Below are 25,224 nucleotides of genomic sequence, written 5' to 3' on the forward strand. Positions count from 1 at the left end.
CTTAGGAAATGTTATAAATCATTTCCATTTTTTGCATATTCATTTCAGTGCTGGTTGGTTGTTCTTAGATTCTAAGTGTAATTACTATTCTCTCATATTGAGCATGTCACTCAAGCAGTGAATGCCAGCAATAGTGCTTTCAGATCTGCACAAGGATGAAACACTCTTCACCTGGTCCTTTACCACGAGAAAATGGCTCTGCAGGCATTCAGGCACCTGTCCAACCTTGATCTATGAAGCACTGAAGTTATTTTGGACCCATACCCAAGTGAAATAAGAGCAGCAAAAAGCAGTTTTGAAATCTATATTGTAAACATGAGGCGAAGGCCATTCTCACAGCTAGTGGATGATGCTGCTTCAGAAACCTATGGCAAATTTTCAGTGAGATTGAAATATCAATAAAATATTACAGAATGTGAAAAATACATTTTAAGCCTCTGAAATGTTACTGTTTTATATGGGTTTCTACTTTCTTGAACCAAGATGGATGGAAGCAACTTTCTCCTCCATTCTTCATCTGCTCCAAAATTTGGATCACAGGCAGGTCAAAATAAGATGAAGACATTATTTATGAATGTTTGCAAACTGTCATTTATAGGAAAATGGTGGTAGAAAATGAATGCACAACAAGAGAAACAGCTATAATACTAGCACAATGAACACCCCAGCTCTGACCTTTCAAAGATGCCTCAAAGGATTTCAAGGCAGCTATGCAACTTGTACATACAAATGTACACTATTTGTTTCAAAAAATCAAATAACTGACTGATTGTTATGCTTTTGTTTAGTTGGTTTTTTTTTTAATTTTAATAAATTTTTTTTTTTAAACTCAATTTACTTTAATTTTGACAAAGTAGGTACTTTTATTCTGCTGGAAGATATGTAGTGCCTAAAAAGGGAAAGAATCATAGCAAATATTATGATCCATTCAAACTCATAGGATTTTTGCCCTTGCATACAGAGCCTCATCATATGAGCAGAAAACTTTTGCTATGAAGTCTAGGAGCTCTAAATGAAGCAAGTAATACAGCATGGCATCAGAGCTTCTTTCCTTTTGCTGTTGTCTGTAATCAATTAATCAGCTGTAAATTGAAGTTTATGTGGTTTTAATCTCAATTTAATTGAAAAAATTTCATTTAAAAAAATTAGTTTTCTTTAATATGAGTCAAAGGCAAAGTTACAGAAATAGGCATGGTCCATAATATCATACAAGTAGCAGGAGTGCTGAGACATTTCATCTACTAAGCACTCCACAGTAATTTAAAAAGATCAGATCTTTGTTCCTTAACATCCAAAGTTGAAGAAGGAAATTTACAAAGACCATGAAAGTTTTCTTTGTGTTTTATATGAAAACAGGGCAAATGTTATGTACTTGAAGAACCTGAAGAATAACAAGTGTTGAATATTAACGTCAGCAATTTGCTTGCTGTGAATGGTGTTATGAAAGCACTTCTTTTTGATATTTTTATTAAAAGTCTCAGAAGCCATTTGCACGGTCCACTTCAAATATTACACAATTTTACTTAATCCAGATTCAGATACAGCAACCCTGATGTTAATTTTTACAGAGGGAGGAAGGAGGTAGTGTGCTGTAGAGCACGCTCTGCCAGTGCTTGATTTACTGCAGCACGCAAGAGCTGATGGCGCGCTCAGTAAGGGAGATTATTTACTTCTGAATAACAGATAAGGCCATTGTGCTGCCCACCTGTGCCCCAGAGAAGGGGCAGGGTGGCTGTACCTGGGCAGGGCTGTGTGTTGCAGAGTGCCTCCTCAGTGTGCAGGCCGAGGCAGATGTCCCCTCCGTACGCCGGCGCCGGGTTGGTGCACGAGCGTGTCCTCATGTAATGCCCTCCTCCACACGTTGCTGAGCACTTGGACCAAGATGACCAGCAAGACCAGCCTCCATCCACTGAAAAGACAAAAAAATACTGTGTTTTTCCAAGCTGATGTGTGACAAGCCATAATCCAGCTCATCTTTCTCATAGGTCATCGTATGCTACAAAGCCTAACAAAATTACTCATACATATAAGACACTTTTAGTAGGTACCATAATATCTTTCAGGGCAAAAAAATATTTTTTTTCCTTTTCTTTTCTCAGTTTGGAGAAAACAAAATACCAAAGTTTGTTTAGCAGAAATATTGTAAGCTCAAAGTAGTTTTTTATTGATATAAATAAAACGTAGCCAAATAATAGCAACAGAAGGATGGAGGAATCCAGAATTTGTTTCACAACCCAGGTAGATTGCCTTAACCCTACAACCCATTTCAAATGATCTCACACAGTTGTAGGATTTGATGGGCCAATATAATGTTAAAGTCTTAACACAGCTCTACCATAGATGTCAGAGGTAGAACAATGCCAGAAGTTTAAAAAAGCAACAGACACTGGCAAAAAGAAGTTGCCACTTTAGGTTTCTAAAATAAGTTTTTGAAGAATTAATATTATTATTTACCTTCAACTCCCTACCTCCTTTTGTATTTACTAATTCAAGTCTATTCTCCACTCAGAGTTTTCACAGCATTCTTCTGAAATGTAGTCAAGATTTCATGGGAGACTCATTTGTCACATGATTTATGACACTAGTCAAGATTTAAATGAAAGTTCACCTCATTGCCTGCACCAGTCTGGCTCCTTTGAGCCCCTGTTCTTACGGCTACCACTCCAGGATGTATTTCTGGTATTTACAGGCACATTGCAGCCCATCTGCCATAGACTTTGTACCTATAGCCACATGACAAAGTCAGATGTACTTCTCCCAGTGAAGAATTCCTTATTCAGTATTTTCTTCATTTATTTTTTTTTTTAAAGAGACAAAAACCTATATATATTCAAAATTTTCATATGCTAAAAAAAATTAATTTCTTTTCAAACCTCTATTTAAAGCGTTATCACTTGAATTCTTACAGAAGTAAATTATTTACCATATCTGTCTTGATGTTTTCTGTTCAATTAATGAAACAGCCTTTCAAGGGATAGTTTCTACTGGTTTACTGAAATGCTATTCCATCATTATCTCTTACCATTAAAAAAAAAAAAAAAAAAGTTTACAAATCTTAAAAATATTAGCTTACAATGAAGAAAAATCCTTGTGGTATTTTCATTTAGATTCTCTCTTGGAAGGAGATGTAGAACATTAAAAAATTACTTATTTTGATTTTGCAGGATTGCATATCACAAATGCACTTGGTGAGTTGAGTAGAATGATTTCTATGCAAAATATTCAACATTAGGAAAATGAGCTAGGAGAATTTTGATATTAAAAGCTATATATGCATTTTTAATGTCATTTCAGATACAGTATAGCTTCAAGTTCTCAACTGCTAATCAAACAGATAATTCACTATTGCATACCAAAGAATATTTACTAATTCTATAACTGAAGTTGTTGAATATGGCATCTTATTCCCTGCAGTGTTTGTTTGCAACATCATCTGAAACATCAGGAAAGCATGGACTTGGCACTTCCTTGCTAAGAACTGTAGTTGTGAAAACTTTTGCAACCAATTTATCTGGACTCTGAAGCCTGATTTGACAGACAAGATTTCAATAATCTGGTACTACATTCCACACATGCAATTTTAATAAATTGTCTCCATTATTAAGGAATTCAATGATTGCTACATCATACAACCAATAATGATGCATGAGAGTGTTTTATACCACCTGTCATAAGTAAGTATTGCATCTTGGTAGAGTATCTGACTTGTTCTGTTACTCATATTTTTCTTATTCATACTTTTCACTGGAAAACAAATATGTCTTTCTGCCTGAGATAACTCTATTAATGCAGTATTATGCAAACTCATATCAAAGAAAGTCACAGGTTATTTGTCTTCAGAGCAGATGAAATATACTGTGCAATTTTATAACAATTTCAAGACACGGTATCTTTTATTCAGAACTTGCCACTTTTTTCATTTTTTAAAATTATGTCAAATAAAACCAGAAGCTGTTACCCAAGCTATTTATTTCATACACTATTAAGGCTTTACCTTTCTAGATACTGCCTTTCTTCTTATTTTATTTTTTTTCTTTATAGTGATCTTTGACTAGCTCAAATGAATGATCAGAGGCATGTCTGCTGCAGCATACAGACTTCATGAAACAGAATTGATTCTGCCCAAGATTAACTACACAGAACATAAATTGTCTGCAAACATTGGCAGTGCATTGTTCACTGTAATGGAGACAGTGACCCCCACTCTTTCTTACTTATTTTTCAATGGACCAGAGTGAGAATTACAAATGCACCTGCATTTGAAATTGCCATCGCTCTACAGGTGGCTGAGAACACAGAGACTGATGTGACACCCAAGAATGTCACCTCGTTCCACAACTGCAGTGACCATGGCACTACATGTGTCTTCAGATGTACAGGGAGAAGTGGATCTGGGAAAGGTGGGGAAGGACAAATATAATACACAGTGCTAGATTTGATCCTAGCTGAGCTGGACAGTGCAATTATAACTGGATTTTTTTAAGCAACTATTTACTGACAGGCTACCTCTAACTTCTCAAGGACTATTGTAGCTACCTCTTTTATCTGTCCCCAGAACTTACTTTTTCTTTTCAGCAACAAAGGATAATAAGGCATCATCATGGTTAAATAAGATCAAAGGAGTGGGTATTTACTGCTTGAGTTTTTACAAGACCTAAATAGAGCTCTGCGGTTTCTTTCATCTTTCTTTAAGTTGCTTAGCAACAAAGCACCATCTGGGTTTTTTTTTGCCTTTTTTTCCTTTTGTCATGGAGCCCTTAATGTTATTTCTGCCTCTTATAGGAGGAAAAATACACAGCAGCAAGGAAAGTTCCAGTCACTACAGTTTCTTTACATAACAATTTTGTAGAGATGTTGGACAAAAGAAAGTCATTAAAGTAGTTTCACAATGAAAGATTTAAAGAGTCTCTACATTTTTTGACAATTGCTGAGATTGGTCCCGTCAGGAAGAAGGCTCTTTTTAACTAGGAGGGTGCTATCAAACAGTGTTCTTTCCTTTGCAGTAAAACAAACAACTTTTTGACTACTGATCGTTGCTGAGGTTAAGAAGTATTTCTTCACTGTAACAAAAAAAACACACACCCTAGGGAAGAGGAAGAAACAGCACACAGAAATGGGATCTCTTGAGGGCACTACAAAACATCCACACGACTGGAGAACTTCCAAGAGACAATTAAGTGAAGTGGATACCCTGCTATGCACTTTGGGTTTTACAAGGAAGTGTGGGCAGACACACTGAGCTCACCTGCTTCCCTGAGAACACAGACAGAACTGCAGGCTACTATAAACTGTCTGCATGTTGGGCAGCCTGCTGCTCCCCTCCAGACACCTGGGGCTCATTCCATTCCACACCACTTAGCCTACTGCTTTTTCCCAGTCCTGTGGGATACTGCTGCATGCTTCAGTGTGGGAAAGGAGAAACTTTTACATCATTGTTTACAAAGGCAAAGTCTTATTTCTATGATACCTTTTATTCCTAAAAGCAATGCTGGCTGAAACAAACAGTCAAAATGGTGCAATGCAGAAACACAAAGCAAACAAATGGTTCTAAGAAAAGTACAGTAACAAAATCTAAGGGTCCACTTGGGCTTAAGTCTGTAACTGAGACTTCTAAGTCAGAAAACCAACAATTGCTTCAAAGAGCAGTTCATCCCTCTTCTTGCTGGCTATAGAAGCAGCCTAGACAGATCAGTGGGAATGATCAGAGAGATCATTATGAGATGGGTTTCAGCCTCCATTTAGTGGAGTAATTTTTTTTACTGCTGATTTATGAAGCTACTGCAGGATAAAATTTATTCTTTTAAATACATTCTTGTTTTCTTGTGGCCAAATATGAGTTCAAAGAAAGAAATAATAGGGGGAAATGAAAACAATAAAGAAGAAAAAAAACCCCAAAAAGTAATTGGCTTTAGGGGATCCATAAATAACTTAAATAGCCTTTCAGGGACCTTTGTATATCTGAAACTTGCTATTAGCAAATTTAGGGGTATATGAATTTAGTCAAATCTTCTAAGCTAAAATATCACAACTAAACCAAACTTGAACTACTATAATAAAAGTCTGAAATTGGTAAAATCCCAAAATTTTGTCATGAAATATCAGAATTTCAAATCTAAGAGATGGCAAATCTGATCCTCCACCATGCCCTGATGACAAGAGAGAAGAGGAACTCCTGTAGCTCATGCTACTCAGTGGGCTTACAGAGCTCTGCTTTAAATGTCTGATTAAGGCACATCAGCTAAATGTTCCAGTGAAAAGGAATATATGAGAAGGCAACAAGAAACAAAACAAAACACAAATTAAGAAAAGTTGTGGTTTTCTGCAGAGATAACTGAAGAGGTGTGCAATGCTGTGAACTAGGACAATGTTCTTTAGGTTTGGTTGTATTATTGCCAGGCAAACAGATCTTACAGTCAGCAAATTCCTGTAATTTTTGTAGACTTGCAGAATTTATCATTGAAACAACACTTCATCATCTATTTCTTTTCATAATGTAAATATCTTGCAAACCCCCAAGGATAAAAAAACCCTAATTTTAGATTCCTTTTATTATTGACTGCAGATTAGTAACTCAAAGAAAACAGAAATGTCAGTGAGCATTCACAGATCCTTTCCATAATTATTGAGGCAGTTCAGTTCACTTCTTGCCAGCTTAATGCGATTCACATCTCTGAGACATAAAAAAGAGCTGAGGCACAGGTTCAAAGCATAATGTGCAAGACAATAGTTCAAATTCTCCTGCCCCTCAAAGTAGCTTAGCCAGATGGAAACAGTACTGAGAACATGCCTTTACCCTGCACTGGCTCACAAACTATTCTTCAGCTTATTTGGGAGAGTGATAGTTAGTTGAAGGTAAAACTGTGTGAGAGATCATTCTAAAACTTGAACAATACGGACAAGTCATCTTCCAGGAGCTGGATACAATTTCTGGCAATTTTCTGGCACTGTTCAATTTACTATTATATATTCAGCCTTCAAGCAAAAGGCCCAATGACTGCTACCAATCTGCCCATCAGTGGACCATTTACTAGTCCAGAAAAAAATTCAGTTTCTCTCTCCCCTGCAGGCTTAAATAAAGGTTTAATAGAACTTGCTGAAGGCAGAGTCTAGATGACTAGTTTTGGGAACCTGCATTTAACCATCAATTTCTGTTTATTAATATATTAATAAGTATACTTAAGATGCTGCAAGTGTTGCAAGACACTTAACCCTACAAAACAGCCTTGTACACTTTGACTGTTCCATGGGTTTTTTCATTGTGTTAGTCCTTCAGAGCACTCGGTGTCTTCCAGGATGACACCAAGCCCAGATTAATCAATTGAGAAGCAAAAAGTCCTACTGACTTGCAGCATGATTTAAACACTGCTCAGTGTCTTTCTCTATCACTCCCCTTTCTCAGCAGTTTACATCATGAGGGGTTGATTGTGCCTGCAGAAAGCAAAAGAGGAAGCAAAGCAGAGCTGAGCTTGCAGTGGCAGGAAGGGTTCTTTAAGGCTTCCATCACACCTCTGCCTGCTAACCAGAATATTTCTGGAAGTGTAATCACTAGGCTGGACTGTTACTAAAGGGTTCTGTGCCAGAAGGGAGCTGAGGTGAAGCTGTCTTTACCATGGAGGGGCTCAGGAAAATCTTAGGCAGCATCAAATTCTTTGCAATTTTAATTCTAGTACTATAGAAAATACTTTCATGTCAAAGTCAGAACAAAATCCCCCTACATTTCTTCTGTCTCTTTCATTAAAAATTAAGCAAATTCAAACTTACTGGTTCTCTTCTCCAGTAAGAATTTATTTCAGTTCTACAAGTTTATAATCAGGTCTAATTTATGTGTAAGCCTTATCCTGCAATAATATTTTACTCTCCCATGTCTCAAAAAAAAAAAAAAAAATCAATTACATTTAGTGCTTGCAAAGTTTTCCCTTCAGATTTATCTGAGATCTGATTTAGTCTCCTATGTTTTTGTTTTAATTACTGGCAAACAGTAATTCTGTAGCTGAGGAACCTCGTGATTCCTTGTTGCAGGCTATGACACATCTAAATACTTAACTCATACTCTACATCTTTATTCAAATTTGCTTTGCACTGAAAAGAAAAATAAAACTTTCTCTAAATAAAATTATTAGATAGATTAGGGCACTGCTTTTCACTTCAGAAAGGCCCATCACACTTTAATATCCACTGATCTTTTAAAATATTTTCTAATTCAAAGTGCAGTTTTCAATTCTGCCTTAAAATTCATGGTTTTTAGCCTGGGGTATTGTCTATCTCATTAACAACTCAGGCCTCTACAACAAACTTATAGGTGTGTTTTACTTAAAATAATTTTACTTAAAATAATTTCTTTAAAAAAATGTAACAGCGAATAGCTGAAGAGCTTAATAAAAATATAATTTCTGAAAACTTTTGACTTATTTTAACTTCTGAAAAATCCCCAAAAATTCAAGACAGCATTTAATTTGAAAAACAACAGCAAGGGCTGAACAACAAATCTAGCCCTGTTTTACAGAGAATCTGTGTCCATTTAATGAATACATTTCAGTTACTACAGTATGGAGATAGGATCAGGTATCTCAGAGCTTGTGAGCAGAGCTGGTACCTTATACCACACCACTCATGTGCTTCCAGGGAAGCTGACAGCAGTGTCCTATGGAGACATTCCCTTTGCAAGGGGAGCAGGGGCCAACAAGGAGTTGCTTTGCTCTAGGTTGCTTCACCTACTGCATACACCCCTAGGGAGATCTGCACACATTTGTGCAATGGTCTTCTAAATCTTTGATTTGATGAATTATTGCCAAACTACTTGAACAGTGCAGTTACATGAAAGAGAATTGTTTATCATTTTATTATCCTGGAAAAAGCAAGGTGCTATGATTCCAGGAGCTAATGAATCACACACTAGGGCTGTGCCCACATGGAGAAGACTTGGACCACAATTTCCTAATTCTCTGAAAAACATTGTCTCCCTGTTGGTTCCCTTCCGGCTCTCTCCCATAGTGCTTAGTGTAGAAACAGGGACACCCTTCACTGGTCATGCCCCTGTGCTCAGAGAGAAGGATTGTCTCTTCCCTTGATTTCCTCAGATGTTCACACTCCCAGATAGAGAAGCTACACAAGAAGCAACTGAAGCTACATTCCTCCTTGGATACAGAAAGAATATTTCACCAGAAAGCACTGGCTGTTTCTGCCCAAGTGCCTCTCATAGAACTTCAATGGCTCAATGGGCATTTCCCCAGATCAAATCAGGGATCCTCAACAGAAATTCCCCATGGATCTGCCCCACCAGCAGGAGAGCTGAGGGCTTGAGTGCCTCAGGGCATTCAAGTTTTCAATCCTACCAATCCTGTTAGCAATGAAACTGCAGAGAAATTTGCTTTCAGTGAACAGCCAGAATGTTCAGAGAGCTGTGGGGTTTGTAGGCTGTGTGCCAAAACATATTGCTTAGGTTCAGTGCGAGATGGAAACATGTTTTTCAAGAAACTGTGTCCTCTCGAGAGGGGAGTATTGTTTTCTGCACAGATCTGCTTAAATTCTGATGCAAGGAATGGACAGTGATTGTTATTGGGCTTTAAAAGCTGAGGGAAAGCACTGCAAAAAGATTGGACTAAATACTCATGTTATAAAAACCAGTGTATCCATGATTTAGGGAATACAGTTTTAATTTGAAACCATATATGTATATCTTAATACACATATATGCTTTAAAATAGTGTTACACATAAGCAGTATACATGCTGCCATAGTAATTCTTCAGGTCCACACTTGAATAAATGACAAAAGCTTCAAGTCTTCAACAAGAAAATATGAAGCACTGCTATACATAATTAATACAATTAAAATTTTATGAAAAGCTTATTTCTAAATTTACTTGTTGCTGCTGGAAGTAATGGAATCTTTCAGTCTTCTTTCCTTCTTATTCTATTGTTTCTTATCTCGAATTCTCTCTTCTTAAACCAATAGCACCTTCTTTTCTTCATGTGTTCTCCTATATCCTGCCCCCCTCTTTTCCCACTAAGCCTCTGCAAAGCTTAAAAGCCTTTCAGTTTGAATGTCTGTTTTACAAAGGGCGAGATGTGACTGAAACCAAGATTTTTTTTTCCCCTAGGTCAGAGATACAACAATGATTTTTAACCCAAAGTAGTTTCTTGTAAACATATATTCTACTTGTAATCCCTTTCATAGAATCAGAAAACAACTTTAAATTAGGGGAGAAACTCAATATTCCAAGAACAATCTTTATGGACTTCTTGAATAACCATCTAATTTGGTAATCAGTTGTGAACCTTATTTGCTGGCAACTCTACACTTAAAACCTAACACCGAATTATTGTCAGCAGCTACTGTGATGAAAATAATATTTTGAGTCTAAAAAAAAGACTAGGCCAGATTTCTCATGTCTTGCCAGAATTCTTATGCCTTTTTTTCCCTATAAGTTTACATATGAAAATTCTATTTTTACCATCAGTCTCGCAAGTGAAAAAGAAATACAACTATTAATACTCTTGACAATAAATTAATTGACATCACATGAGAATATTACCCAAATCCACTCACAATATAAAGGTAAATTTGAGCTGTAATTGATTGCAAAACCAAAACAAGTCCAAAACTCACCAACTAAAATAGAAGAACCCCAAACCATATATTGCAAGACATAACCTTGAAGATGAGCTATTTTATTTTCACTTCTTTAATTTCATTTGAAACTTACCTGGGCAAGGCAAAATGTTGCACTCCTGGTACTCTAGAGAGGGGCCAAGGCAAGGAAGCCCCCCATACTTGGGCTCGGGGTTGCTGCAGACCCGTTTGCGGTTCCGGATGCCTCTGCTGCAGTCACGGCTGCACTGAGACCACGGGGACCAGGGTGACCAGGCACCGTTGATGGTATGAGCAGAGTACCTTCCAGAGCGCAAGAAGTCCCCTGACAATCCTGACAAAATAAGGGTTGAACAATTAGCACTGAATTAAAACATTATCTCACCCCAAAACAACCTTCTCCTCTTCAAATTTACCAACAGGAGCGTTTTGTCCTTTAGTCTCACAATCCCGACCCAAGTTTAATCTCAAAAAGCTGTTCCTTAGTAAAAATTTCATAATCACTTACACAGAACTACAGTGAACAGTTGGATCCAACATTTCAGTTAAAACTTTACGGCAGCATTGACTGAACTAGACAATTTACTCCACCTAAGAATGATAAAAATTATGTCTCTCTTGCCCAGGAATTACCATCAAAAAAATCTCCAAATGTATTAGATAGATATAACTGCCTCTGTTTTACAGGAATAAAGTGACAAAGGAGACAGGATTGAGCCTCGTGTGACCACTCATCAAGCCAGCTGCCTTGGTCCTCCTCTGCTCACTTAATCCACTCGGCCTTCACTGCTGCTGACTGTGCTCAGAGGCTCATGGGCATCCCATGCACTGTACTTATACTAGCCATATTCAGACTTTAGATAGTGTCCACTAATAATTTCACAAAGTCTAGAAAAACTATCCTTTTGTGAAAAGTAATGTTTTGCCAATTTAAAAAAACAGTCTCTTTTCCACTGATTTGTTCTAAAGCACATATAAGCTTTGGAAATCAGCCTTTTGGACACACACACACCATAGAAAAATCCTTTTTAAAATTATTATCTGGCAAGTAGGAAACATACATTTTAAGTAAGTTTAGTACAGAGAAAAGGCATTAGATTAAACAGCAATGCATGAGGTCTGTTATTTATTGGTGAGAGAAGAAATACAGTTCTTGCTCACAGCATGCAACCAATAGACCTGAATATAGTCCTGGGTGAAGTTCTAATAATCTGCAGTTCATTTGAGTATGTCTGTCACTTTTGGGCTTGGTCCTGCATGTGAAAAGACTCCCTCAACTGTACTAAGCACAGCACTAAAATCACTCTTGAGCTGTAGCCTTACCTCTAAGCATCATTACTAAGCATTTCCACCAATGCTACTGGGATAGCCTACTCTTGCCAAAGCAGTTCAAAGCCTTTCCCAGTGGAAACTCTATGACTGATGGACCAATACCTGCTGCTTTTATTGCAGGTACTTATTTAAGTAGCTATGACGAGAGAAAGTCCTGTGAATGGTACTTCAGCCAGGAGAGGATGTGGCTGGCTCTCTCTGCTAGAGCTTCAGTACTGGCAACATAAGTACAGATGAACTGAATCATCAACAGTGGAGAAATGCAGGGGATTGTTTGCAGGTCTAACTGCAGCACAAATGTCTGCTCTTAAGAAATTGTTTTGTGCCCTACACACAGGCATAAGCACAGTGGAAGTATGAAATGGAGATAAAGAACCAGAAGATTTACTGAACAATGCCATGAAAACAGACAAATAATGCCATGAAGAGTCTGCCCAACAGCAGTCCTGCACTGAAGAGGATCAGCATTCTGCATAACTATGATGGAAGAGCCTCTTGCATTGTTCACCCTATTTCTACCCATGGTTAAGGCATTAGTAACACTGCTTACCTTCTTCCCCAAGAAATACATTCACAGTCATCCCAAAGTAGATGAGAGTTTGCATATTTTTATTCAGCACTTGATAACGTGCAATATTGGAAAGATGATGCATTGACACAGAAATACTGGTAATAAGAAACTGCTGAAATTAATAAGAAAACAGCAGAACTGCAGTATAAAAATGACTAAAAATGGATAAAACCTTTCAGGAATTATAGAGGGTAACTATTTCTTTCCTGCTGAGGCAGATTCCATTACGCAGATATTAAAAGCAGCATTTCAAAAAAACATGACATACATTTAAATGCAAAAAAGGCAGCAAATACAGAGAAACAGAATGTGAATTATGAATACAGGTCCACTTTCCTGCTCTGTAAGACCCTTTGTATGCAATTTTGTATCACTCTGATCATGGAAATTCTCAGCTTATGTACACGGGGAGCTGTGAGAACAAAATAATAGTATGTTTTATACCAGAATTATAAATCAAGGGGGTTTTTAAGTTATTAAATTAAGAGCAATGCAAACAATGAAAAGACCAGACCAGACTTCCAGTCATTCCATTCATAAATCACTGCAGGGTGCATCACTTTGTGCTGGTCAACCCATCACACACTTTATAAGAATACTAGGATGTTTTGAAGATATTTTAGCAGGATACATGTAGCTTTTAAGTCCTAAGGAAAATGTGTGACCTTATCTGACATTATGGTATTAGATTTCTTGTGATTTAAATTGGGGACTGGGGAATGGAATCTTCTAAGGAAAAGCTCAAAGGTAATATAGCTCTGAAACAGAAAAATATTCCAAAGAATCTTTTCAGTGTGGAGTTTGCTCTGCAGCAAGTGTTCCCCTGAGTTTTCTTCTTTCCAAAGCATTAAAAAATTTATTATAAGGATCAGTCTTTTCACAGTTTTACAGTAGTTGATACAGTGTTCATAAAGGGGCTTTTAGAATTTTCTGTTCAGACAGAAACTATACAATAAAAAATTAACATTATGCCATTAACAGCACGAAAAGTGACAAGTTCAGTTTGCAGACTGGAAATACTATTCTGTATATTTCTTGAACAATAGCCTTCTATAGTCTTTTACAATGAGGGGACAGAGTGCACAGATGAGAGAGCAGTGGGTATTACTTATCTCAATTTTAGTATGGGTTTTAACACTGACTCCCATAACTTCCTGCTAGACAAGTCAACAGAGTATGAGCTAGATAAGTGGGCAGTGCCATATGTTGAAAACTGGCTCAGCAACTAGGCCCAGAGGACAGTTGTGATTATGTGATTAATGTCATTAAGGGGCTAGCTGCAAAAAAGTCATGAGGTTCAATCCTGCTTTGCACCACCATTAATGACCTGGACAAGTTTGCCTTGACTGTGAAGACTGGCTGATAAACCAAGGGGTCGTGCCACACTTTGACAAGGCAGAGAGAAACCTCATGGAGTTCAGCTGGGGAAAATGCAAAGTCTTGAATCTGCACAGGAGCAACCCATGCAGCCATACTTTGAGGCCAGCCACCTAGAAAGCAGCTCTGCAGAGAGGGATCTTGGGAGGATTCTTCCAGAGGAAAGAAAGCTGAACATGAGCCAACAACATGCCCTTGAGGAAAAGATGCTTGGGTTACACTGGGAAGAGCTTTTCTAGCAGGTCAAGGAAGAATCCTTCCCCTCCACTCAGCACTAGACCCAGTTCCTGAGTCCTTCAGATAAGTCTTGTTTATTAACTGAGGTGATAGAGGGGATGGGGGCAATATAAAATTAAATCAAAAGATTACACTGTAGAATTTGCTCAAGCAAAAGTTTTTCAGAAAGGAAGAGTATATACAGAACCAAGTCCTGGCCTTATCACACTTTACATCAAATTTGACAGGAGAAGGCACAAATAGAAAAGCACTGTAATCTTTCAGAGTAAGTGGCACAAAACTTAAAACTCCAAATTTTCTCATTAAACCATGGTTTTCTTGCTTGCCACTTCTGTTTACAGTTTGGACAACTTTCAGATTTGTCTACATCCGACTCCAGGGGCAGAAAAACCAGATTGTGCCACCCAACAAAATCCAACATTAAGCTGCTTTTCTCAGATTACTGCTCCCAGGATAAATATATATAGCCAAACCAGGATGCAGTGGCCAATGCCCTCAGCCTGGTAGCAGCAAAAGTCTAGTTGCCAAAACAAAATATCAGTCCCCCTTATTGAAAGCCCAACTACAGAAATAGCTGCAAAATCTGCAAAGAGAATGGTCAGTCATAGCATTATCAATAAACTAATGAATAGTCTTCCAAGACAGACAGAACATTTCTAAGTCAAATTCTAATCCGACCTTTATGACAGGTTCATCATTCAAATGTTTTAAACTAAATTGTTCTCAGAAAGCCTCTGACTGACTTAGAGCCCTGTGAACAACTAGAAGCATGAATTCTGCTTACAGCTTACCAAGAGGCTCATTTTCAGTTGTTCAGAAGTCATACTCAAGGAAAAAACTGCTGCACACTGTGGCTAGAAAAGGGGATTTGACTACTTGATCACTACAATTTTAAAAAGGCAGCTGTGCTTCTCTAAGGTGAAAAGTTCCACAAGTAACAGCAAGTAAGTACTGCAAAAACTTCAGTAAAAGCAATCACAATGATTTTGTCAACAAAATAACCATCAACTTCTAAGACCATGTGAGACAGAAGATATGATCTGACATCTAAACAAAAGACTTTTCTCTCATTTTAAGCACTCCTGCTTTGTTCAATACCAGTAAAATTACAGAGAAATTATTACTGCCCTGCTGATGACTTACTTATTCCATGATGTAAATATAACTGAAAACAATTTCCCAATTAATTTACATAATTCTGATATAAACCAAGATGATTTGATGATTTATAAGTAAATTTTTAAAGCTTTTTTGTTTAATTGAAAGAGCTTCATGAATCCACAAAAAATTAATCCTCTTTGAAGACATGTTAACATGAAAGTCACCTGCTCTAACTAGCACAGGAGAAAAAATCTGCCTTTGCAAAAGCCTGTAATGAGATTTTGGTTGGCCTGAATCTTTTTGAAAACTGCAACACTCTCAGCCAAATTCAATTAATTTGCCTTAAAAGTGAGGCTCAATTTAAGCACATAGTTTAATAATAATTCCCTAGTCTAGCCTGTAGCTAATACAGCCCTAAGTAAGAGAGAAGTAGCTGTGACACCTGATAAATTATATTACTTGACTGATTTATGACTTATGTCCTCCAGTTCCGACCTAACAAAGAAAATTCAATTATCCAACAGTCTAGGTTCATGACTTTAGGAAAGCCAAAATTCAGGTATCCTGAATCATTTCTAAATGACAGCATGAAACACTGCTTGAAGTGCAGAGGTAACAAGAATAAGCAAAGATTGTTTCAGTGTTGTCATTTTCTGAAGATGGTCTGCAAGTTATTTGACAATATTATTGAATAGTAAAACTTATATAACTGCAGGCTTAAATACATATAACTTATAAAAAACTTTATAAACCATCAAAACATAGTAAAATTGAAATAGTGAAACATAATGGCAAATATTAATGTAATGCAAAGACTGCATATTTAAAAAAAACAGAGTATGCAGATGGAGGGATGTCACATTAGCATGATAACTTTATTTCTTGTACACAGCTTTTCTGTGTTTAAGTATTTAACCCCTAAGTTCCACTGAGTTGTACTTTGTCAATGAAACTTGAGTTTGTCATCAAATTGAGTTCCAGAATTCATTTTGCTCTTACTCAGAATACCACAGCTTAGCTTCACTATATGAGATCACATCTCAAAACATACTCCTGACTCTTGATTATCAGCACGTGTTCTATTCTGTAAAAAATTCTGAATGCACTATAGATTTCCTGTGGATAACACAAGGAAAGATTTAATCAAACTTTTCACATGAGATCACAGCCACTAAAAGAAGAATACAGACAAAATCACATCGTGCCTTCACAAAAAAACTATTATTATGAGGTTTGAGATAGTGGAAGCAGCAACAGCTAGGAAACTAGGTGCAGATTTCCAGGTGCCTGGGGGGATAAAAAGCAAACAAAAGACCCTTTAAGACTGAAGTGATCAAAAAATTAGAACTATTGCCTTTGTTAATTGCCTTCAGAAGGTATTTTGGAAGCTAACCTGGTCTAACTCTTGACATGTCAAAGTCAAGAGTCTTGTCTAAGCCCACCATAGCTGTCTGCATTGTGCACCATGGAAAGAAGGCAGAATCTATTGGATCCCTCACTCCTCAGGATGCTGAGGCTCTCTTTGCAGACTACTACAGAGTCTAGACTTTGGTAAGATAAATTCAACCTAGAAAAATTAGGCACACTCATACCTTGTGAAATATTTATCTCTGGGTAAAAAAATTATGTTTTCAATAAAATTATTACTGTTTATATATCAGATAATCTTACAGAGAGCCAACATGTTTAATGCAGACATTTAAGATGTTTCATAAGCATGTATTAAATTACTAGGGTAATGTAATTTCTATACTCTGAATGCTGGATTGTACAGACAGTGTATTAAGACGTACAACAACATACACAATCTCAATCAGTTGATTTGAAATAGCTGTCTCTTTCCTGTCTGAGCACTATATAAAAACCCAGGGGAACAAGATTTATTTTTGTTTCCTCTTAATCAAACTTCAAATCAGAAAAGCATGAATACAGTCTGCAAATGCTACTGCTTACTTGATTGAGATAGAAATCTTACCACACTCAGGAGGAGTCTAGTGGGTTTCTGGCAAGAAGTTCTATCTCTAAGCTCAGACTGCAAGGAAAGTTTGCTTTGCTAGCATCTGACAGTGAAACATGATTCTGTTTAACACGGCGTGACTATAGTTGCACAGTGGGAGATTACAGGCAATGAGAAAATTTCTAACAAATGGCTCCTATCTGCAAGGAACAGAGAACTGATCTCTGCAGAACACATCTTTGGTAATGAGGTATGCCAAGCATTCTGTAGCAGAATTAATCTTTCTGTAAAAGCCAGAAAATTGCTACAATTCAACATGGAGATAATGAAAATAATGTTTCACAACATCCAGGCTCTGGTCAGGTGGAAGTAAGTTATGATGTTTTCTTGCTATCTAGCCAGAAATGGTGACGGTGTCTGCCACAATTCATGGTTTCCCATTCTCATGACTTCCCTCTGTTCCAAAAGCTACAGCTACTCTACATGCCTCTTATTCATGTATTTCCTTCCAGTCAAATCAAGGAGCAGTAGAGTAGTTGTGTGCTGGCCCACACCTAAACCTGGGAGCAGGGAAGTGCTCCTGAATCCTGCAGTTTAGACAGTGTCAGCAAGTTTCATCTCATCAGTAAATCAAAACGGTGTCCCCTGACCCCTCCCTCAACAAATGTTCCACTCCACACTGTTCTGACATCCATAATCAGAAAATGACTAAGCAAACAGTCCCAACATAAGGTGCTATTTTCACCAGAAGTGTATTGGTTAATGCAGCCACTTGGAGCACCGGTCGAGTTTCACCTTTCATTACAGAATAATTAAAGACTCACCAGCCAAAAGAATCAAAGAATGAGTGCCAGTTAATGACAAAGCCATAAGGGCACTCACTAGGAAGCACAGACAGATGTATAATAGTTTCTGCCCTGTCAAGTACTCAATAAAAAGTACTTAAATATTCAGTAGTTTTGGTATTAGTCAGCAAAAATCCTTCACCCAGATGAACATTTCTATTACTAGGCAACAGGGTTGAGGTCATGCACGCAAGATTGCTCCAGTGATGAATTATTTCCAAATGAATCAAAGCAGCAGCTTCAGCAAGATGCAACAAAAAAAAGTACAATACCAGGAAATTCAGGAGTACTATGTTCAGAAGCAAAAAAAAAAAAAAAAAAAAAAAAAAAAAAAAAAAAATAAAAATCTTCAAGCTAATCAGGCAAAAAATGCACCTGAACCAACATCCCTGCCCCCACCATTTGCACACTGAAAAAATGCTTTATTTAAAAAAATTGTAGGGTTTGTTACTTCTGTCTATATGCTGCAGGAGTCAGCTTATGCATCCAGATATCCAGATGCAGGAGAGGTCTTATGATCATGACTTCAGAGATGAGAGAGGTGTCTCCATGCCAAGTTTAAATTTCTTGCAGCAATGCAATCTATAACAAACTGGCTCTTCTCTGTTTTGCCCTGCTGACCTCCTCTCTTATGTCATGGGTTGGCTTTTGGATACTCCTTCCTTACTGCCATTTCAGCTGTCAGACCAGATTATACCTAGATTCTCCTGTAGCTTTACTTTTAATTGTTGTGATAACTTTCTCAAGTCTGCACTACCTGGTGAAAAAAATATTCTCTTCCTCATTTAATCTCATGAAATTTTAAAAATGCGTCATCCACGTCTAAGTGCTGGAAGACAGCAAAAAGCAGCAGCACCACCTTGAAGTCTCACTAAGGACAAGAGACAGGTCATATACCAATCTCAGCAGAGGAAAATCTTTGCTAAATACAAGTCTGAAATTTAGTATGGATGCAAACAGAATAGAAGAAGCACTTGTGTCAAGAATCTGCCTTGCTATCCAGACCTAAATGAAACCCCAACATTTGACACTGTAGATATTTGAAATGGGAATGACATAGAGCACAAAACTAAGTCTTATCTGCAGTAACATGGCTTTTGTTTTATGATTCTGCACAGTTCACTACTATATGTTTCTTAAAGAAATTGCCAACAACCTGCCCCCTCCAAAGAGACACAGATGCCAAGTGAAACCATGAAGGTTTTGTGCAGGATGAAGGGGGGAGGGAGGGCAGGATGGAAGTTTCTTGCACTTTATCACAGAAGCCAACTCTGCAGCCTCCCGTGCTACCAAAGCCTTGACATGCAAACCTAGTACAAGCAGGAGCTTAAAACTAACCTTCACAATAATTGGTCTGTCTGAAAAATATTGAGAATTAGAAAATCCAGGGACTCAGAAACTGTTCTCTCTTTGTGGTTTTAGATCAGCCAAATGCCTTCAGTTACACTTTTTTTTTTTCAGCTAACCTGGGTCTTGTTAAGATACAAAGTGGAAAATGGCCTACAAATATTAAAATATAATAATAATAAAAATCAATATTTTTAGATGACATGACCAAAATACAATACTTTAAAAGATACACTGATATACTATTAAAACTAAATAATCAATTCAATGTATTAATAAAATTAGAGTGGCTGTCAAAATTTCTCCTAATTTTAATTTTTTATACATATACCAAATTATGTACTACTGACAGGAAAAGAAGAAAATTCTGAAATAAAATTCTGAAATAAAGCAATTCCATTTTAAAGTCATCGAAATTTGAAAATATTTTGAAGGAGTATGGTTTTCAATCTCAGAAATAAACGGAACTTTAAATTACTAGCAAAAGTACAGCATAAACTTTTATAATAGAAATTATCCAGTTCATAAACTCCTTATTTAAACATTGGTATGAATCTTATCATTGTTACTTTCAAACTACTGAGAAAAAGCTTTTATAGTATTTCATATTTTAGCAAAATATTCCAGAAACGTGTTGATGTTGCACAAACTCACCCCTGGTAAAGTTCAGGGGAATATGAGGGGTAACGGAATCTTGATGCTGCCTCCAGAAATAGAGGATAAGACTCTTTCCTAGGATGAGCATGCCTGTGGGAGTTGGCCTGGCCTCTGTCTCAGGCCAGGCAACCATTATGGAGGAAGATCTTTACCCCAACCCTAGGCCTTGGCAGAAATCTGTTTAAGTTGTGGCAATCCCAGTTGTTGTACCCAGGAGTTGTGGGACTGCCCATGCTAATGCCTTATAAATATTCCCGACCCTCATTTTCCAGTGTCGTCGTCACTCCCAGCCCCTAGAACATTTCTTCCCGCTTTGTATCTCCATTGGCCTTCATTTGATACAGTGTCCCACCCAGCCTACCCCATTGGACCCCACCTCCTCTCACCCCACCTCTGCACCACTTTCCCCTGTACCCTTTGGCCCTAACCTCGAGTCCACCCCCTTCCTGCCCCACATTTATAACCTGGACCTCCCTCCACCTTGGTCTTCGACCTTTGTCTCCTACTCTGGTTGCTGTTTGGGTTTTGGGCCTCGTCCCACATTTGTTTTCCCTATTACTAAAGTATTTTTATGTTGCAAGTCAAGGTCGTCGCACCGCTCTTCTTCATTTTGCCACCGCAGCCCTAACATCATTAGCACCCTAAAAGGTGTTGTTGGGGCCTGCCCTCAGCCCGACACATGGCCTCTCTTCATGTCAGCACAGAGCAGCAGCCAGCACGGGCTGTGAGGAAAGGGCAGGGTGGCAGTGCCCGGCAGGCAGGCGCTCACCGTCGGAGGAGCAGCCGCTGGAGCCGTCGCTGGAGCAGTAGCGCATCTCGATGCGCTGCCGCCCCACCTCCAGCAGGCCGGGCTCGGGCAGCCGCGCCTTGCACGTGTAGCGGAAGCGCTGCTCGTAGTGGCCGCCGTTGTCCGAGATGTTCACCGGCGTCCAGGGCGTCCAGGGCGTCGTCTTCTTCAACTCTGGGCAGGCGTTGGTGTTACAGGGCTGATACTCCTGGAAGAAAAGGGACATCGTAAACATCATCGTCAAATACACCTTGAAAACGCCCCAGAGACACTCAAAACAGACAAAAAGACAGCCCTTCTGAAAAACATCTTGATATTTTTTCAACCTTTCCAATAGCAATGCTCATCAATAAACTTTTAATACCAGTCTCAAGCTGAAAGTGTTTTTTCAGCTTCTATGCAAGCACGGTGCCACACTGCTAAAAGCAATAATACACCAGTACAAATTAGATCTATCACACCCATAAAACAGTAAATCAAACACTCTAAGTACCATAATCAAGTATATCCTTTATAAATTAATAGCCCCAAGTAAGGTGAATTTAAATATGATAAAGCTTTTAATTAAGAATAATTCTGATAAAATGCAAGTACATGACATGAATGGGCAAATAATTCCTTGCTAACATCTAGTGGCATATGAATAAGCAAACCACTGTCCATTTTGTATATTGCTTATATACTTCAAAAGGGACAACAGATAAAATATGCTTTTTATTACAGATTCTGGCTCCCTGAGGTGCATGTTACTCATAGCTCCAGAAGTGCTAAACCTGTCTTCAGAAACAAGTTCCCTGTGGAGTGATATACACTGAAAGGAACAGATGACATTTAAGAAACCAATGCAGAATTGCCAGTATTCTCACAAATTCAGACTTGTCAGTATTCTCAAGACTCACAGTCTATGCCTTCTGATGGGTATCATCAAGGTCTATAGGTCCTGCCTGTTCATTTTCCAGAACAAAATACATTTAATCTGATGCAAATTCTTTGAAAAATATATGGATGAAATTAAACAACCATCGAAAATCAAAATAAATTCACACTGAGTAATTATTAAAGATGAAAAGAAATAGTTACCAGTGAGAAAACTTTTAAATTTTCTCTCTACCTATTGCTTGTTAGAGAGAGAAACTGAGCTCCTTCTGAAAAGGAGCCTACTAAAGTTTGTAATTTCACTAAATTCTTAAAAAAATAAGGAAACAATAGAAATAATGGCTTTATCATATATTATAACCTCCTTCTTCCATAACCTCTACCCCAGTTGATACCACCATGTTCCAAAAAGCAATGGGATTACCTGCTCCTCTCTTTCTCATGGTGATAGTGTCCTTTATATCTCATAGTTTCCTCAGTCCACTACCTCTTCTCACAGATAGTCTAATTTATAAACATATCCAATTAGGTTTAGAGCAATCACTTTCAACCCATATTTTAATTTAAAGCCTGTGTTGCTATTTCAAATCTATAAGAAGCTTCTTGTCTGAAAGCCTCTCTAATTTTCCATCTGTTAGCTGGAAACAAAAAAATCGCCAGAAATCCCTGTCCCACTAACAGAGATACACTGGAGAACCCACCATTATGTTCAGGATTGTCAAGTTCTGAGGCCACAGGGACTTGTGACAACCTTGTGCTTTCACAGTTTTGTGTTACTTCAGAAATAAAGAGCTCTTAGCCCAAAGGCTCCAGCTGGGCTACTCCTGTTCCCTCCTGAGGGCTGTGCAAAGGCCCTTCCTACCTTAAATCCTGTTGATCACTTCTATGGCAATCAGACATACTCAGGCACCATTTAGGAAAGATGATCAACCTTTCTGGGGATCTGTGTATCAGCCTGGTCTGGTTTCTGGCTCAGAAAACAGCAAAGAACAAGCAAACTATCTGGTCCTGGGTACAACATGTGAAATAATTTCTCCATGTCTCCTCAGGAGTCAATTCTTTAAATCAGGTATGCTTCAGACTTATGACAGAACATATATTACTGTTGTCCTTGCAGCACATGAGCTGTAAAAAAAAAGAAATCATTAAATCTGCCTTTCCCTCTCCTAATTTTTTCTTTTTTTTTCCAAGATGTCTAGCACTGATGAGTCTATCACCTCCCCGGATCAGCTGTTCTGTTATTTAGTAATCTGCAAAGCTAACAAATTGCAAGTTAATATGAGGCTGTATTTTCCCCTTAATTTAATTTTCCAGTCCCTGAAATCGGCTGTGCCTTTATCAATGATGCTGCAAGTCTTTCTTGCCCCAAACCTACAAAAAATTTTCATACCCAAGTACCCATACATAATGATAAACTAAGCTCAACTTATTAAACCTATAGAGGATTTAAAACCTGATCTCCAGGTCCTGTGCACCCCACTATATTCCATTTGTCCTATTTCCTCATTTTCATTAAGCCTGGACACCAAAATTGGACTTTGCATTCTAGAAGCAATCTTATCAATACAGCATGCAAAGGCAATCATCACCCCATTTGCCTGACAATCTGACTTTAACATGCACATTATTGCATTAGTGTTTTTTCCTTCCAGAACATTGTACAAAGAGTCTAAGTAGACCCAATTATCTTTGATAACCTGTCCTTTTCTAAATCACAGCTTAACAATTACCTAATTTTTTTATCCCACACAAGAGGCTGATAGTATTTGCCAATATTAAAATGTTTTGTTAGCTGCTGTAATTATCCAGCATATTATTATTTACTACCTCACCAATCTCTGTCCTGCTCAAGCTTTACTGAAAATGTCTTATATCACTGTCTAGACTGTTGATAAAAATGTTAAGTGCTATTGACCCTGATTTCAGGCAGACTCTACTAGACACATCCCGGTAATTTATATCTGCCCACTGACACCACATTTTTCAATTTGTCAATGTACCAGCTTTTAATCCATTTAACATTTGTCACATATTTCAGTTTTCTGAATCAAATTATTTTCTGTTGCAAAGGTAAATATCTTGGAAGAGGAGATATGCTGTATTACTTTCAAACATCTTGAAACCCAAACTCTTTTTTATCAGTAAGTAAGCAGGAAAAAACCAACCAGTATAGTAGCTACTACAATGTTTATTTCAATATAGTCACAATAGTTAAAAGTTTCAGTTCTTCATTTGCTATTGATTGTTGCACTGATATTTTTCAGTCAAAACCAAAAGCTGCTAGAAATATGAGGGCTTTCTGTATCAGACATGGCATAGAAAGGTGAGGTTCATGTAAAGCAGAATATGCGAGGCACATAATGAACCCTTTATCAAATAAAAATAGCTAGTTGAGGAAGGAGTTAATTTAGTGGCAGTGTATTGAATGTGGCTTTGCTAGCACACTTCTGAGATGAACACATCAGCTCCCTCACTTCTAGAAAGACAGACTGCCAGTGTTCAGTATGCTTCAGGAGGTGCAGTGCCTCCATACACCCTGACAGAGAGCATTCTCCTATGCTGTTGCCAGCACAGAAAGAGAGATGTTCCTGAACAGTGTCTCTGAAGACCATTTGTTAGTTTTTCCTTTCTTCTTGCTTGCTGCATGGCTTATATGAAAGTTTGACTGCTGTCATGCTTGTCTATTCAGCCACTGGATAATAACCATGAAAGGCTCAGAAGGCTGGGGAAACAAAAGTACATATAGCTTAACTGTAGAATATTTACAGCAGTAAATTATTTCTCCAGCAGAAAATTCAGAGGACTATAGCCAGAATGGATGACTCCTTGGAGTTCTGGCACTAATAATGACCTGGCAGAGCTCACTGGCTGCTCTCACAGACAGGGAGTGCTGCACTGCTCTGCTGACTACCACGTCTGCCACAGAGGAATCAAAAACTGCATGGTGCTTGTTGAGAGCATCAGTGTGATCTGATGCTGAAAACTCTGGTAAAAGCAGAACAATGAACTTGCTCTGAATTGCTCAGATGTGGAAGTAAGGAAAAGGGGAGAGAAAAGGCTAGTTCAGATTACACATGGATATATTAAGTGCTGCTAGCATGAAAATATAGTCTAACAGGAAAAATTGAGAGGGAAGAGAGAGGGAATATGGAAATTGATACCTCTGCTTGGTTTATCCTACTCTTACCACCTTGTCCAATACTTGAATGATTTCCCTAAGAGGGATTTCAAGAACATGGCCCTCTCCAAAGCAATTGTACCAGCTAGAATCATGGGCACATCAACCAAGTAAACACATGTAAGTCTCAGATGAATTAAAGTCTCAGATGAAACATGGATGTCTCACCAGTGGTAAGACAGAGCTAGGAAAGCAGTGAAGCACTCTGCTTCTGTAGTGCTGCCCAGAGTGAGGCAGCAGCTGCTAAACTCCACCTCTGACATTCCACATGGACTGAAGGGACAGATGGGGCCAAGCTCTCCTGGGGATTCTCTAGACACTCAGAAATACTTCAGGGGCTCAAGTGATGGGTTATGCACATTAGTCCTT

General features: G+C 38.1%; 1 protein-coding gene across 7 annotated transcripts in view; it reads right to left on the reverse strand.

The window, feature by feature from the left end:
* SEMA5A (semaphorin 5A) overlaps nt 1–25,224 on the reverse strand; it is a 356,553-nt gene that overhangs the window by 14,002 nt on the left and 317,327 nt on the right. For all 7 annotated transcript variants that reach the window (XM_056483463.1, XM_056483464.1, XM_056483466.1 and 4 more), the window contains 3 exons: nt 20,784–21,009; nt 10,706–10,924; nt 1,739–1,909 (listed from right to left, as the gene is read on the reverse strand). In XM_056483463.1, coding sequence (XP_056339438.1) covers nt 1,739–1,909; nt 10,706–10,924; nt 20,784–21,009 — 616 coding nt within the window. The remainder of the gene's footprint in view (nt 1–1,738; nt 1,910–10,705; nt 10,925–20,783; nt 21,010–25,224) is intronic.

This window comes from Oenanthe melanoleuca, chromosome 2 (assembly GCF_029582105.1).
Source record: "Oenanthe melanoleuca isolate GR-GAL-2019-014 chromosome 2, OMel1.0, whole genome shotgun sequence".
In the NCBI taxonomy this organism is placed as follows: Eukaryota; Metazoa; Chordata; class Aves; order Passeriformes; family Muscicapidae; genus Oenanthe; species Oenanthe melanoleuca.